Here is a 16,572-nt window from a genome sequence, read left to right on the forward strand (position 1 = left end):
AGGCTTGTCGTCCTGATCTGAGTCATGCTCAGCTGAACCTCTTGTTTCACAAAACTCAGAACTTAACTCTTTCCATGCCTGCTTATACCTGAGACATATTCTCAGGTTCACGTGGAGTCTGTTTCTGTGAAGTTAAATACTTCTTGATACTTAGTTTATTTTAGTCATGCCTGGCTTGTCATCCATCTTTGCTTGCTCCATACATTACACTGTATACTCAATGGCTCAGACTTTTTGGTTTCTCATTTATCATGCTTACAGGTCCCTACAGAAATTTTGTGAACTTTTGAGTGGCAAGTTATCATTTAGATATACTTTTCAGAGCAAATCCCACACTGGAATTAAATTAAACATAAACCATAAGTAACTGAAATGAATTGATTATCCGAAGAAATTTTTTTCTTGGATGTGATGGACATTATAATATGTTATTAATAGTGTTTGGTATATTTTAACTATCTAATCTTGATTTCAAGTACTTAAATCCCACACTACGGAATCTGTAATGTGTATGGGCAGAGCAAACAACAGCATATTTCCTCACAAAAGCAGATTTAAGATTGCTCACTCAGACATGCATTCAAAGCCAGGAAGTGTAACAGAATATTTAATCCGATGTTCAATTGTATTGAATGCAGCACTAAACGAAAGAATGATGAGAGGAAGTTTTTGTTAAAAAGAAGCTATTCCTACTACATTAATTGCACTTCAAAAGTACAACTTTGGCTGTAAGTTGCTTTAGAATGGCTGCTGGTTGTGAGAACAATGATTGCATAAGGAGGGAATGAGACTCCATAACTGTGAAGGTTATTACTTTTCAGTATTGGAATGTTTGTTTAGTAGTAATCAAGATTAATTGTAATGTTAAAAATTTATTTAACCCTGAATGCTTCAGTTCTAAGCATTCTGGCATGTTTAATGGATAATTATTGAAAATCCAAACTTTTAATGTTGATGCTTTGGATGAGGTACTGCTGCACCCAAAGCTAATGGATGAACATGACAATTTGGAAAGTGGCTTCTTGATAGCAATATAGAGTACAATGTTTATGGTATGGGCCTGGGCTAATGATTCAGAAGCATGAGCTCCCACCACTTGATGAATTTAAAAATCTGGAATGAAATTTTCCTGCCAGTTACAGTGACCAAGACACTTGTGGGTCATTGTAAAAAGAAATATGGTTCATTAATGTCCTGTTGAGAAAGACATCTGCCAACCTTACTCAGTCTGGTCCTTATTTGACTCCAGTCACACAACAATGTTTCACATGTAGCTGCCCTCTGAATTGGGCCAACAAGCAACTGTGCAGTACTCAGTTGGCTTACTGTCATCTCCTCAAGGGCAGCTAGGTGTGGGCAATTAATGATTGTTAATCTCGTCAAAGTGCCCACATCCAGTGAAGGAATAAAATAAAAATAGTTGCATTTGACTGTGTGTGTGTGTGTGTGTGTGTGTGTGTGTGTGTGTGTGTGTTGACTCTAGAGGTTGCTATTCTATATACTTCAGATAATGTTAAGTACTGAATCATCACCATTATTCTTAACACCGATATAAATACCAATGTAATTAGCAACTTTTTTATTCATTCACGGGATGAGAGCATCTCTGGTTAGACCAGCATTTATTGGCCATCCTTAATTGTCCAGAGGACAGTTTTGAGTCAACCACATTGTTGTGGGTTTGGAGTCACATGTAAGCCTGACCATGTAAGGGTGACAGTTTCTTTCCCTAAAGGACATAACTATAACATTTTGAAATGTATGCTTTATTTCTGATCGGTGTTTTATTTTTAAGCATTAATTCTACATTTTGTAATCATCAACTTTTATGTTGCTCAGCTCCTGCTGCTACTGGACCCAGAAATGAATTTAGTGTGAAGTATTTAAGTAATAATTAATGATGCATTTGCTTCAAAACATTATACCATCATATGCCGTGTAGCATAAACTTTAAGTGGTTGCTTTTATAAAAGGGAATGTACTGCATTTTCTTCAATTTCAGAAAAAGCTCAACCTATTTAATTGCAGGTACTGAGGTTAACTGCATTTGTGTTTGTTTAGTATCAAAGGTCTGGGAGATATAGATGAAACTCTCCAGAAATGTTTCCAGTGCCAGGATACAGTTTCTTTATACAGACTTGTGCTGCAATCTATACAGCAATCTGTGCTTACTGACAGGGCCAAGCAGCTGATGAGAGAGGTGAGAAGATCTTTTTTGGCAATTGTCAGCGAATTACTTTCAATTTGGAGGAGTTTACAGGTGTAAAGTTAGATTGTTGCAAACATTTTTAAAAATCACCTAAAGAACGGAGAAGGTTTCCTGGAATTAAATTAAACTAAACATAAACCATAAGTAACTGAAATGAATTGATTATCTGAAGGAATCTTTTTTCTTGGATGTGGTGGACCTTATAATATGTTATTAATAGTGTTTGGTATATTTTAACTATCAAATCTTGATTTCAAGTACTTAAGAATTTTAATGGTTGCATCATGTGAGAAGTAATAATTGATTTGCCTGAAATTCATTAAAGTGGAACAGTCCAATTGTGTTTTGACATAGTTTCTTAAGGTGCATTAGGCTGATTGTTCGCTATCACAATTTGTCAGCCAGCATGAAAAAAAATATTGTGGGGATCACTGCTAAGGAATGAAAATAAATGCTCCCAAAAAAAACGGATTTGTGCCTGACAGCCTTACTCTTCACCACGGTCAGAAGTATTGCAGGGTACAAAAAGTAGTTGGGGGAAAAATCCCGATCTGAAGAAGAGTCATATTGGATTTGATATATGAACTCTGTTTCTCTCTTCACAGGTCCTGCCAGACTGCTGTGTTTCTCCAGCACTTCCTGTTTTTGTTATAAACAATAATTAGTTGGCTGTGACACACCTTGAGTTGCTCTAACCTGAATCCGTTTGCCTGGTGGCTAAATTTATAATTTTAATATTTACTTAGTACCATACATGCAAGTTTTTGCTGCCACCACATATTTTTAGAATTTTTTCTGTCTTAATGTTATTATTTTACTTATAAAGGAATGTAAATCAAACCTTCTTAATAGTAATATCAAGCGTGGCTTGTTTATTTTAACGCTGCTTAAGGATTTGAATTTGCTTTCAATCTTATCCACATCAAAGTTGTGCAGGTTTGCTGTTTCAATTCAAGGTTATCAAATTTTCTGAAATTTAGAAATTGATTTCAGTGTTTCTGAAGAAGAGGAAAGCATATTGCTAATTTGAAAAAGTCTTGAAAAGGAAAATAAATGTTTATCTGATATTTTATATTCCCATTACCTAAGTAAAACCCACTCAAATGTTTAAAATATTTAAAATTGTTACATTTGTTGAGAAAATGCAAGTTATATGCATGATTGCTTGTAATTGTGTGGAAGTCGTGTGAGTAAAAAGTAAGCGTTGAATGGTTAAAGCACATATTTTCATGTATTTTTCTTTAAAAATAATTTTTAAGTTATTTTCAGCCAACAGGATGATTTTAAGTCAGATTCTTTAAAATGCTTCTTGTGTTATCGATAAGTTTGTCTATGTCATTTCTAACCTTTATCTCTTACTTCCTTTTCAGATTCTCTGTCTAATCTATGTGAGTCACAATGGTGTTAGCGAAGGTGAACTATTAGAGATTTACCCAGAACTTTCCTGGCCTATATTAGCCTCTCTTCTTCATAGTTTGCAGGGCACGTATGTGATAACGTACAGCTGTGGATTGCTGAAATTTCAGCATCTTCAGGTAAGATTACTTATTTGCAAATAGCATTCACCTCCCTGTTCTTCAAGATTCTGAAGGCATGCGAACACTTTAAGCTATTGTATTTTTGCAGATGTATAGAACAGTGACAGGACTGAATAGAATTTTCATAGTTAGGAAAGCATCAAGCTCACAAAACTAGCTTCTGGGTTTCTGGTAACTCCCACTATCATACAGCAAATTTGCTGACAGCTGATTAACTGGGAAATAAGTAGTAGTAAATGTAATAGGTCAACCGCACTTGGAACATCCTTTTTTTGGGCAAGAAATTATTTGAATTTAAGTCGTGCTGTTGTCAATCTTATACTATTCCAGTGACGCAGCCAATGAAATTATGGAAGAAGACATGACAGCCAATGAATTTACAGGACAAAACATGACAATCAATTTGTATGCATCAAGATTCCACAAGTGACAGTGAGATAAATGATCAAATAAACTGTTTTTGTTTAGTGATATTTCCATTGGGCAAGGATGGCTGCAGCAATGGGAGATCTGTCCGCATTATTCTTTGAATAGCTGTATAAGATGTTTTATGTCGATTGGGCTACATGGTGGCTCACTTGTTAGCACTGCTGCCTCACAGTGTCAGGGACAGAGGTTTGATTCCATCCTTTGGTGACTGCCTGCGTGGAGTTTGCACATTCTCCCTGCATCTGCATGGTTTTCCTCCGGGTGCTCTGGTTTCCTCCCACAATCCAAAAGATGTGCAAGTTAGGTGAATTGGCCATGCTAAATTGCCTATAGTGGCAAGGGATGTGCAGGCTCGGTGGATTAGCCAGGGTAAATGCTGGGTTACAGGGATAAGGTAGGGGGTTGGGTCTGGGTGGGATGGTCTTCAGAGGTTGATGTGGACTCAATGGGCTGAATGGTCTGTTTCCACACTGTAGGAATTCTATAATTCCATGATCTGCAAGTAAAGATAAAACTTGCATTTGAGCAGTATAGTGCTCCCGCCTTACTCGGCTGGAGTGTCATTCCAGGTTATGTGCTCAATGCTCTGGAGTGGAGTTTGAACCCATGATTTGACTTGGGTATGAGCATCAATGCTGATACCACATTGACTTCTTTCCTGATGTATTCACAGTTATTTGAGCACCATCAAAGTGTTAGATATGCATTCTGTTTCTAGTGACTATAACAGTCTACATTGTGGGTAAAGTTCAGGATGTCATTTTGTGTTTAATGTTTATGATCTTATGATTTATTTGAAGGCTTGGGAAGCAGTGAGATTGCAATATATGGAAAAAGAAGAGTCCGACACTATTACAGTGTACAGAGAAAAACTTGTGCGATATTTTTCACATCAAATGAGGTATTTATTAGCCCTACAAGTAATCAAAGGGTATATAACAGCTCAATCACAATTTAGTTACTATTTAAAACAAAACACTTTTTCTTCTCTCTTTACATCCTTCCAACAGAGGGGATTTGTAGGCACCTTGATTCCATGCTTTAACTAATGTTATATTTTCTAGCCCCTAGTTAAAAAGTAAAAAAAAACAAACTAACAATCCAAAGGACTGTGGAAGCTGAAGATCTGAAACAAAATGAAAAAGTCAGCAAGTCTAGCAGCATCTGCAGGGAGAAAGCAGAGTCAACATTCTGGGCTCGACGTTAACTCCGCTTTCTCTCCACAGATGCAGCCAGACCAGCTTAAGATTTTGCTAGAAAATATAATATGCAGGCACTCACTCTTGCGTTCTTGCCCTTTTCTAATAAAGAAACACTTGGCTTGGTATAACTCGGTACTCCTATAAAATCAAACACCATCTTACAGAACATAAGGGGGGTACTTGGCCCATTGTGTCTGTGCTAACTCTTTAAAATAGTTCTCCAATTAGTCCCGTTTCCTCAATTTTTACCAATAATATCCTGGAAAGGTCTTGCATCCAAATATATCCACAAATCCTTTTTGAAAGTTATTATTAAATCTGTTTTCACCACCAATTCAAACAGCATATTCCAGATCACAATAATCCATGTGAAAAGAAATGTTTCCTTATTCTGTCTTTAGTTTGTCTGCCAGTTATCTTAGATTTGTGCCCTCTGGATACTGGCTGTTCCGCAATTGAAAGTGATTTCTCCTTTGTTACTCTGTCAAATCACTTCATAATTTTGAATACCTATGTTAAGTCTTCACCACTGTAAAGAGAAGGATTCTCAGTTTCTCAAGGTCTCCCTGTAATTGTAGTGTCTCATCCCTGGTATCATTCTAGTAATTAAAACTTTGATATCTCTTTGTAAAGAATTGTGCCCTGAATTGGATACAGTTATCCAGCTGAGGCCATACCAGATTTTATAAAGATTTAGCTTACGTTCTTTGATTCTGTCCTGTATTCACCCATTCATAAAACCAAGGACCCGTTATGCCTTGTTACAGTCTTCCCAATATGTCCTATCACTTGCGTTGATTTTGTGTGTGTATGTGTAAAGGGTGGTCAAGGCTTTCTGTTCTCGCACCCCTTGTGAATTTGTACCATTATATTTATCTCGCCATTTCTCATTTTTTCTACCAATTTTAAAATTGAGGTGTTGTCATTCATGGAGCCATTGTAGGTCAGTGAGGATCACAATTGCTCAGAATTTGGTCTGAGTTAAGATACAGGTAGCAGGACATTGGATGAACTCAAATTGATAATGAACATGATTCACTTATTGGGTTTAAAAACAAAATTCTGGAAGTTCTCTGTAGTACACATGAAAAGACAAACTGAGTTAATGTTTTAGGGTAACAATCCATCTATAGGATTAATTGTAACCTGACAAACAACATGACTTAATGTTTCAGGTCAGTCCTAACACTGATGGATACTGTGTGTAACATGCTGCCAGATATAATACAATGAAATTGGAATCCCACCACATGGAACCACAGATATGAGCCTCTCTACACTAAATTGCTATTTTGCTTTCTTTATAATACTTGGAATTATAATTAACATTATTTTATGTCTTAAGTTTGTTGAATGGATTGTTAAATCACTGATTTGGCAGTTTCTGTTTTACTTCAGTGTATAAAATGTTATTCTTTGTGACTGTATGGCACATATTATTCATAACTAATCTGTGGCTTTTCAGTCAGGGCAGAGTAACCTGGCGTGATGCTGATGAACTTCCCTGGCTCTTCCAGCAACTGGGAGACAAACAGAAACTGCACAATTGCCTGTTGAACCTTTTTGTCTCTCAGAATCTTTACAAGAGGTAGGAAACTGGACCACTCAGTCATTTATCCCCCTTTTCAAAAAAAGCTTTGATCCTTATTTTGGGGAATCTCTTAAGTACAAGTATTTACAAAATATGATATTCCCAACACTTTCCTGGGACTTTAGAGACCAACAGTCTATCCACATCAACACAGATGCTTTATCATTGTTATTAGACTTGAAGAATTTGCATCATCTTCTGTGGGTGGCTGCATCAAGTCTTGATAGTTTGGACTCTGTGGAAATGGGGAATATAATTTGCTTGGGTTCACAATCTACTGTGAAGACTTCGCAACAAATGTAATTATGTGATCGTGTGATTTGTTAACCTATTTCTTTGATTAAAATGAAATGTCATGCCATTGATAAAAGTTAATATGCACGTAGCCCTATTAATTCAGGATTTATTAGCTAAAGAGTTCAACAAAACAACGATACTCATCTAAACTGTATTGTTCCGTACGTTGCACTGTTGTTTTCTAGACATTTATTTTTGTTGAATAAGTAACATCAGCAACTGTTTGTATGATATGAACACAAGAACGCAGCAGAAAGTTCTTTTAATGGGAATAAATCATTTGAAATCTTCATGGAGAAGCAAGATAAATGAACTGACTCCTGTAGTTAGTAAAAATAGAAAAGAATGATTTGTGTCCAAGTTATTGTGCAGAATCTGTGCAAATGAAGTAAGGATGACATGAGAAGAAAGGTTTTAGATTAGATTACTTACAGTGTGGAAACAGGCCCTTCGGCCCAACAAGTCCACACCGAGGCCATGCCGAAGCGCAACCCACCCATACCCCTACATTTACCCCTTACCTAACACTACGGGCAATTTAGCATGGCCAATTCACCTGATCCGCACATCTTTGGACTGTGGGAGGAAACCGGAGCACCCGGAGGAAACCCACGCAGACACGGGGAGAATGTGCAAACTCCACACAGTCAGTCGCCTGAGGCGGGAATTGAACCCAGGTCCCTGGCGCTATGAGGCAGCAGTGCTAACCACTGTGCCACCGTGCCGCACAGTGACTTGTCAGGGCCTGGAATGCACTGCTGGAAATCTGGTGGAGGCAGGTTTAAGAAAGCATTGGATGATTAGTTGGATTGGTAAAGTGCATGGATAGAACTGTTGCAGGCTTGATGGGCCAAATGGCCGCCTCCTGCACCGTAAGGATTCTGTGACGAAACAGATTTTGATTTCTTTTTGAGCAGTTATATAATAGAATTGTAAAATTACATGGAGGCACACAATCAGTGCATTAAAAAGAAATTAGCTGTTAGGCTCTTCTTTGGATTCAGTGCTGAGGACTGCTTCAATGTGAAACTAAGGAAAGTATTGTTGAAGGAAAGAGCATTTTGGGCTCTTTAACAAATATAAAGAGGTATTTTTTGAATTTTGGGACTGTCTTTTCAATTTAGGAAAAATGGAGGAGTAAGTGACCATGTGACCTCTAAATTTTGTTGTTAGTGAGACAGAGTGGGTTGTAGCTGTTGAAGATTAATGATGGGAAGGTTGTGTTTACTGAGAAGATGATGCAAGTTCTTCAACTCTAATAACAATGATAAAGCATCTATGCCGATGTGGATAGACTGTTGGTCTCTAAAGTCCCAGGAAAGTGTTGGGAGTATCATATTTTGTAAACACTTGTACTTTAAACTGTCCATTTATTTTCAAGGTAGAATGTGTTATAAAGTTGAAGGCGTGTACTGTTCCTTTAAGAGAGAATGATGCTGTTCTGAACTGGAGAGATTACAAGCATCTGTGTACATGACTAGATGGCAGTAATTGGAAATTTGTAACATTTGACTGTGAAATAGATACCTGTGATTTGAATGCTGTTTTGACAGCAAATCCAATTTAACCAATCAGTTTAAATTATGCTCCAGGTACAAAAAAAACAGTCGAGTTTGAATTTATTGTTTTGCCAACATCAAACCAATGAGATAATCCGATATGGGGGAGGGGATGGTATAAAATGCGAACCTTTTGAAAATTGATCAGAGTAACAGCCATTGAGGCAAACTTATGGAGAGCTAACATCTTGCTCTCCAAGAAATTAGGAAGCAGTCTCTATCAAAGGTACCTTTTCATATGAAACATACTCGCATTAAAAGGAAATACGACAACCCAGGAAGATCTTCAGCCAGAAGAAAGACACAAAGACGGCAGTGACTGTATGGTTTTGAAATTAAGTTGATGTCATTTTGATAAGTGTTTTATAGGAATAGCATATTATTATAGAGTTGGCGGCAGATGATAAGCAGTTAAGAGAGAGGGGGGCTTAAAGTTGTGAATAGTTATTTAATGTTCACTTTTACAGTTAAAAAATAAATTGATGTTACTTTCCTTAAATAGTGGAATTTGGGAGTTCTCTGTCACTTGTATTTTAACAGATTGCGAGGCGGACTTTTCTGGGTGTTTGGTTGAATGAACAGAGGGGTTCACCGCTCTGTGGTAACAAATGAAAGTGGGAATTCAAAGAATAGTTAATTAATATTTGTGAATACGAGGCCCATGTGATCTATGTTGCTTTGGAGATGAGTTTTGAGAGGGGGAAGAGTCCATAAGAAGCCATTGCAGATTGGCTTACAAAATGTTTTCTTATCTTAGTGCTTGTCTGTTCGGATCCAAGAGTTGGATGAGATACAGACAGTAAGTCTCTATGGTTTAAGTCTCCATGCAGTGTTGCCTGTAGGAATTTGTTCACGAGGAATTAAATGTGATGAGAACGTTATCAAATCATCCTTCTCCATGAAAGTCAGTTCAGGCAGTAGGAGTTACCTGACTGAGGAAGGAAAAGAAAGGAATTAAATTCCTGATAATTACCAATCACTTTGGGCTAGTTCCAGGATATTGGAGGGATTTAAGAGACTGAATAAAGTATAATTATAAATGTTTGGTGTTTTAAATTTTAATTGGAGGGGATTCTTTCTGTAGTTTAGAGTATACGTTGTCTACTGAAATTGTATTTTGCAAATGTTGTTTTCAGTTTGTATTACAGTAAAAGATGTAACTTTTGAAGCCTTATTTGATGGTCCTTTCAGTTGGTCACTGAAAGTTCAGTTATTGTTTTAAAAGATTGTGGCTACAAAGATCATGCTATTAAACACTTGCTATGAGATTAATCTCAAGAAGCTTGAGACTGAAAGTCTTTAGTGAAGTAGACTAGAAAAGACACCAAATGTAATTATTTTGACACCACTTCACCTCAGTACCTTTTGAAAGCAGGAAGCTGAGAGCCTATTTCTGGAGTCTTGCTATGTTGCCTAATCTTGTAATTAATTGGGGTTTGTACGCATTGAATTTTGACATGTGATTATTACAAGTAATTAAACATCCTCTTCAATAGTATCACTTATCGATTACAAGTTTTAGAAAAGTGAAATTTTAATTTGACTACTGATGAAAATTTGTGAAGGCTGTTTTGTAGTAACATCATATTTCTCTAGTTTGGCATTTTGCTCCATAATGTGGAAGGACTAAATGAGAGTTCCATCTTATTTATTTATGTAAATTATCTTACAACAAAGGTTGCTGTGAAAGAAAAATGTAATGGTTTCTATTTGACATGAAATGCTTTCTTGTTATGTGTCTCCAAAGACTAGAGGCAAAATAAATTTAATTCTGTCTATCTGTGTAGTTGTAAATGCACTTGCAGTGAATACCTAAACCACAGATTTAATATTCTTGGTTCATTTATATAATATCAAACTAAGGCACTAAATGGATTGTCAACAAGAGAATGAAAAGAAGGAATAGCAGCATTGAATAAATTATGACAGACACTATATCCCTGCTGTCAATTAGAAATTGTTAAATATCCACAGTGTGGCCTTGGTGACACTGTTTTAGCTGCATGTGCTGACTTTAGTAGAAGATTTTTTTCCACTTGAAATATAGGTAGATCTGTTTAACATTTGTGCATATACTTAACAGCCACCTACCACATTTTAGGAAGTAAAGAAGTAAAACATTTGCAACAATCAGAAAGCACCCTGCCACTCTTCAGTTTAGATTTGCTCGCTGAGCTGGAAAGTTCAATTTCAGATGTTTCGTCACCTTCATCCGGAGGCTCACTAAAGATGTTACTTAGTATGGTGACGAAACGTCTGAAAATGAACCTTCCAGCTCAGCGAGTAAACTTACATCTGGAACTTCAACCTGCGCTACAAATCTTCTCAAAACCCACTAACTCTTCAGTTTATCATATTACCGTAAACTACCCAAACAAGTTAAAATTCACATAGATATGACATCTGAATATAAATTTTATTCATGCCCAATAATTATGCACATTATTCTTTTTAATTGCTAATTAGAAATGCAGTTTGCAATTTTGTCATGTCTGATTGGTGATTAAAGTAGTGGACAACACTGTCTTGATTGTAATTTTAAACATTTCTCAGATGCTTGTGAAATAGTATGTAATCATATTGTTAATTGCTTATATGCTAAAAATTTGCACCAACTAGGTTTATTCTCCTGTACTTCTGTCAAAAAATGTTTTCCTATTAGCTTGGTGCAGATCTTCTGTGCACCTTTTCAACCATTTGTATGTTGTCTTTCAGGGGCCATTTTGCGGAGCTGCTTTCGTACTGGCAATATGTGGGAATGGATAAAACTTCTATGGCTGCTGCTTATTTTGAGTCTTTAAAGCAGTATGAAAAAAAATGTGAAGGCGAAGATATGATCACACGTTTGGCAGATCTGTATGAAACGTTAGGGCGCTTTTTGAAAGACTTGGGCCTACTGAGTCAGGTACTTATAATAAGTCCTGTCAAGGTATAGGAGAGAAAACTCGAGTAAAATGCAACAGAATATTATATTTAACGTGGACCTAAGTTACCCAGCTTTCACATCTTAAAATAAGTCACTGACTGTTTCAAATAGTACTATTAATCAGCTCTGTCCAAACTACATTAACATCAGTAGAGAAGCTGTGTTCTGTGCCGACCTTCCACTGGATTCAAACACTGTGGTCTCTCAGGAGGTCAGAAGTCACATGAAAGCAGGTTTTAGTAAAACTGGTTTATTTGAAATCACAAGCTTTTAGAGCGTTGCTCCTTCATCACCTGATGAAGGGAAAGTGATCCAAAAGCTCATGATTTCTAATAATCTTGTCAGACTATAATTTAGTGTCGTGTGAATTCTGACCTTGCCCATCCCAGTCCAACACCGGCACCTCCACATCATGGTCACCGAGTGATTTGAATTTGAAATGTTTATTAAATAAGCTGATGGAGCTTCTGATTAATCTCTCACTGTCTTTGTGGGACTGAGTATACATTTTAGTCTGGTGAAAACAATGACTACAGATGCTGGAAACCAGATTCTGGATCAGTAGTGCTGGAAGAGCACAGCAGTTCAGGCAGCATCCAACGAGCTGCTCGTTGGATGCTGCTTGAACTGCTGTGCTCTTCCAGCACCACTGATCCAGAATACATTTTAGTCTGTCTCCCAGACCTGAACAGCCCACCCTACTGAAGAAGCTTCAGCAGCAATTTAGAGTGTATAGGTGAAATGTATTTCAAATATAGCTCGTTTGCTGGCTTGGTTGGCAGCAGCACTTTTTTGTGGTTCCAAATTTTACAAACCAGAGAGTCGCGATTCTAAATCCCAGGCTATGATGAATTTTTTTTTCAGCTGACGTAGAAATTGGGGAACAGCTGTCTGTCTAAGTATTCTTAGGTTAACAATAAACAAGACTCAGTATCTACACTGTTCTGAATGAACAGTCAAAATTGATTTTTTTTTTAAGCCAATAATTCTCATTAGAGAAACTTAGCAAGTCTGGCAACATCTGTGAGAGAGAAAACGGCAAACATTTTGAGTCCAGTGACCCTAAAAGTCCACAGATGCTGCCAAACCTGTTGAGTTTTGCCAAGAACTTCTGTTTTTGTTTGCTGCAGATTTCCAGCATCCACAGTTCTTTGTTTTGTTTTATTCTCAGGGCCTCGTCTGTTCATGTCTGTATCTCTCTTTAACTGAATAAACTTTGCATTCTTTCAACTTCCCAAATTCACCACCCAGTTTTATTTTTCTTTTCTACTGCTGAATCGGACTGTACCTAACTTAGGTATCCAGTTTGATCCTGTTCTGAGCTTTAAACTGCACATCCAGGTCTGTTCATTTGTTTCCACCACCATGCATTGCTTGTCTCTCTCTTATCTCCTTTTCATTGTTGAATATTTATCTGCACTATCACTATTGAATATTCCACTTATTTACTTGCAATCTGTTGAGTTTCTAATGAACATAAGAATTAGTTGCAGGAATAAGCATTTGGTCTCTGTAACCTGTAAGATTGTGGCTGATTTGATTCCATACTCCTGCCTACCCCCATAACTTCTGAGTTCCCTATTAGTTAAGAATCTGTTCTCCCCCTGCCTTTGAAATATTCAATGACTCTGCTTTCACTGTTCTCTGGGGGAGTTCCAAAGATTCGTGTTCCCCTCGTACTGATTTGCTTCAAACCAACCAAATGTTGTGTAATGCTGTAGGACTCCAGCATCTGCAGTCCTCACTTTCTCCTAATGTTGTAGGATGTCTGCATTATATCCCACAGTGAATTCCCTTTATATATCAACCTTTTCCTCATTAACCTTGATATGTTCCCTGTCCTCAAAATATGAAATTGCACAAACTCTTGTTGCTAGATACCTCAAATGTTTTGCTGCTTCTCATTTCCCAAGGGATGCAGTTGCCCTTTTTAAAACTTTATTCATTACATTAAAGTTGCCATGTAAATAAGAGTAATGATTTAACTTTTTCCTGAAGCATTGTCTTACTTGCATGGTTTATGGGCTTTATCCTTATAAAGTTAATACTGTCCCACAAAACATTAATTCTAATACAGGACTGCAACTCCAGTCACAGCTTGTAACTTTAACTTGCTAGCTGTAAGTATGGGCCATCATTGTATGATAAACTAAACTTGGTAAATGACTGGGTCAGAAGCGAAACATGTTAACTGTGTGTAACTTTCTCCATTTATAGGCTGTAGCACCCTTGCAGCGTTCTCTGGAGATCCGAGAGAGTGCATTGGACCCTGATCATCCCAGTGTGGCTCAGTCCTTGCACCAGTTGGCTGGTGTGTATGTACAGTGGAAGAAGTTTGGAAATGCAGAGCAGCTGTACAAGCAGGCACTAGAAATCAGTGAAAATGCCCATGGTTCGGTTCATCCCCGGGTGGCTCAGGAGCTGGATGCTCTAGCAATGCTTTATCAGAAACAAAATAAGTGAGTTCTTGATGTAAGTTTGGTACTCTAAGGCACCTTTTATATTAACGGATGTTACCGTGTAGCTAATGCAGGTGTATGGGTGTATTTTGCTGTGAAGGAGCTCAAGCCATAACTATCTTTCCAGAAGATTTCCTTTATTTTGTAGAAATGCCTATTACTAAAATCATACCATAACCTCTCCTCCGTGCATAATGCACCTTATTATAATTTGAAAACCATCCCAAAGATGATGATAATTTATTCACAAGTGTTGAATGCTTTTGGCTAAGCATAGGTACTGGTTTGAGAGATTGTGCTGCCTTGGACAGACAACTTCTCCTCTTCCTCCCCTTCCCAATTTTCTCACCAGTGCCCTGTATAAGTGAAGCATAACCTCCCTGCTTTTATATTCCATTTTTCTTGCAATGAACAATATTTAGCTTTCTTAATGACTTACTGTACCTGCATACGAATCTTCTATGATTCATTGGAATTATGTTCAGTATGGACTGGTTGGACTGAAGGGTCTGTTTGTGTGCTGTGTGATTCTCTAACTCTATGCAATAGGACGTTGAGATTCCCCCACATCTCAGAGCTCTGTAATTCCTCACAATTTAGATTTATCTTATTCATTTTGTCATAATGGACATTTCACATTTTCTTTTCAGATATTTGGAAGCTCCCACAATATTCACTTGCTCGCTAATGTGCTATTACTGATGGACTGTCATGCATTTATTTCAGCAATGCTCTGATTTCCTTTAAAAAAAAATCCCTGAGAGAGGCCGGTGTTAAGTTACTGCAATTCAATTTCATACAGACTGTTTCATATTTTGAGGTATGAACAAGTGGAGCCATTAAGAAAGCGGTCTATGAAGATCCGACAGAAGGTTTCCACACAGAAAGGAAACATGGTAAGGGATGAAACATGTAGGTAGTCTGACTGAATTATAATGGTGGGCTCTCTGTCCATCGATTTCAGATGTGTATTTGAATTACAGGACAACCGTTTAAATGGTATTTTATTTCGCTTGTGCAATGTGTCCTTGGAATAGAAGAAAGCTTTTATAGTTCTCAATGTTTCCTTGTTGTGGAAGTAGATTAGAGTTAGGGTTCTTTTATGGAACCTATTTATATTGCCAAATTTAAAACAACTACAGTTTTTATTCTAAGCAGCAAAAAAGAGAAAAAATCTTAAGCCCAAAAAGTCCACTGTGCTGATAAAGCCACAGGGACAAAAGTATTGCTATAGTCAAGCCATAAATCTAAAGATTCAACATACTTATTTTCGAGGTTTGTTGTGGATGCTACTTTTGAAAATCTCTGTACTTTCTTCTCTTGCTGATGAGGTTATTGCTGATATGCAAAGTTGTCATCACCCAAATCCTCTGTTCGAGATATTTGCCAAATCCTAGAATGGTTACAGCACAGAGTGAGTTCATTCAGCCCTTTAACACTGTATTGGTCCTAGGATGCAGCTGTTCAACTTGTGCCACTCCCCTGTCTTTTCCCCATTGTTCTGCAAATTTTTCCTTTCCAGGTAATGATCTGGTTCCCTTGTGAAAGCCTGTTTCCCTTGCACTATCATGTTTGCAGCCAGTGCATTCCAAATCCTAACCATGTGCATGAAAAAGGTTTTTCTCATGTTACTGTTGGTTCTTTTGCCAATTACTGTAAGTTCAATGAATCTCCAATTTGACATGAGACAAAATAAATTCTTCTGTTTCACTCCCTCCACCCACCCAATTAGAGAGAACCTTGCATACAGTCCTTACCAGACTTAACTGTCCGTTAAAGCAGCACAGTGGGTCAGTGGTTAGCATTGTTGCCTCACAACGCCAGGGACTCCGGTTCGATTCCACCCCTGGGTGACTGTGTGGAGTTTGCACATTCTCCCTATGTCTGTGTGGAGTTTCCTTCGGGTGCTCCAGTTTCCTCCCACAAGCCAAAGATATGCAGGTTAGCTGGTTTGGCCTTGAGAAATTACCCACAGACTTCAGGAATGTGTATGTTAGCTGCATTAGTCATGGGAAATGCAAGGTTGTATGGTTAGGGGAGGGGGATGCACCTGGGTGCAGTGCTGTTCAGAGGGTCGGTGTGGACTTGTGGGCTAATGGCCTGTTTTCACACTGCAGGGATTCTATGTAAAAAAAAAAATTACACTTCTGTTCTCTTGGACAGTAACTTCAGCACCAGAAATAGTGAAGGGAGTTGGAATCTTTAATTAGACAAATAAATTTATAGATGGAACCTTGCCAAATGACTGTTCACTCATTGCATTGAGTTACCCTTAGAGGTAATATACTTTCACATTTTACTTGGAAATGCACCATCATGAAGATAACTTACCTAAAGTATAACCTATGTTCTGGGAAACAAG

The 16,572-nt window shown here is 37.6% G+C and overlaps 1 protein-coding gene across 6 annotated transcripts in view; it reads left to right on the plus strand.

Moving 5' to 3' along the window:
* The window catches only part of nphp3 (nephronophthisis 3), a 69,540-nt gene that overhangs the window by 41,604 nt on the left and 11,364 nt on the right, over nt 1–16,572 (plus strand). For 5 of the 6 annotated variants that reach the window (XM_060849796.1, XM_060849794.1, XM_060849793.1 and 2 more), the window contains exons 17-23: nt 2,062–2,200; nt 3,580–3,744; nt 4,977–5,077; nt 6,844–6,966; nt 11,541–11,730; nt 13,969–14,210; nt 15,013–15,106. In XM_060849796.1, coding sequence (XP_060705779.1) covers nt 2,062–2,200; nt 3,580–3,744; nt 4,977–5,077; nt 6,844–6,966; nt 11,541–11,730; nt 13,969–14,210; nt 15,013–15,106 — 1,054 coding nt within the window. The remainder of the gene's footprint in view (nt 1–2,061; nt 2,201–3,579; nt 3,745–4,976; nt 5,078–6,843; nt 6,967–11,540; nt 11,731–13,968; nt 14,211–15,012; nt 15,107–16,572) is intronic. The other variant, XM_060849798.1, reaches the window with a different exon arrangement.

This window comes from Hemiscyllium ocellatum, chromosome 34, assembly GCF_020745735.1.
Source record: "Hemiscyllium ocellatum isolate sHemOce1 chromosome 34, sHemOce1.pat.X.cur, whole genome shotgun sequence".
NCBI lineage: Eukaryota > Metazoa > Chordata > Chondrichthyes > Orectolobiformes > Hemiscylliidae > Hemiscyllium > Hemiscyllium ocellatum.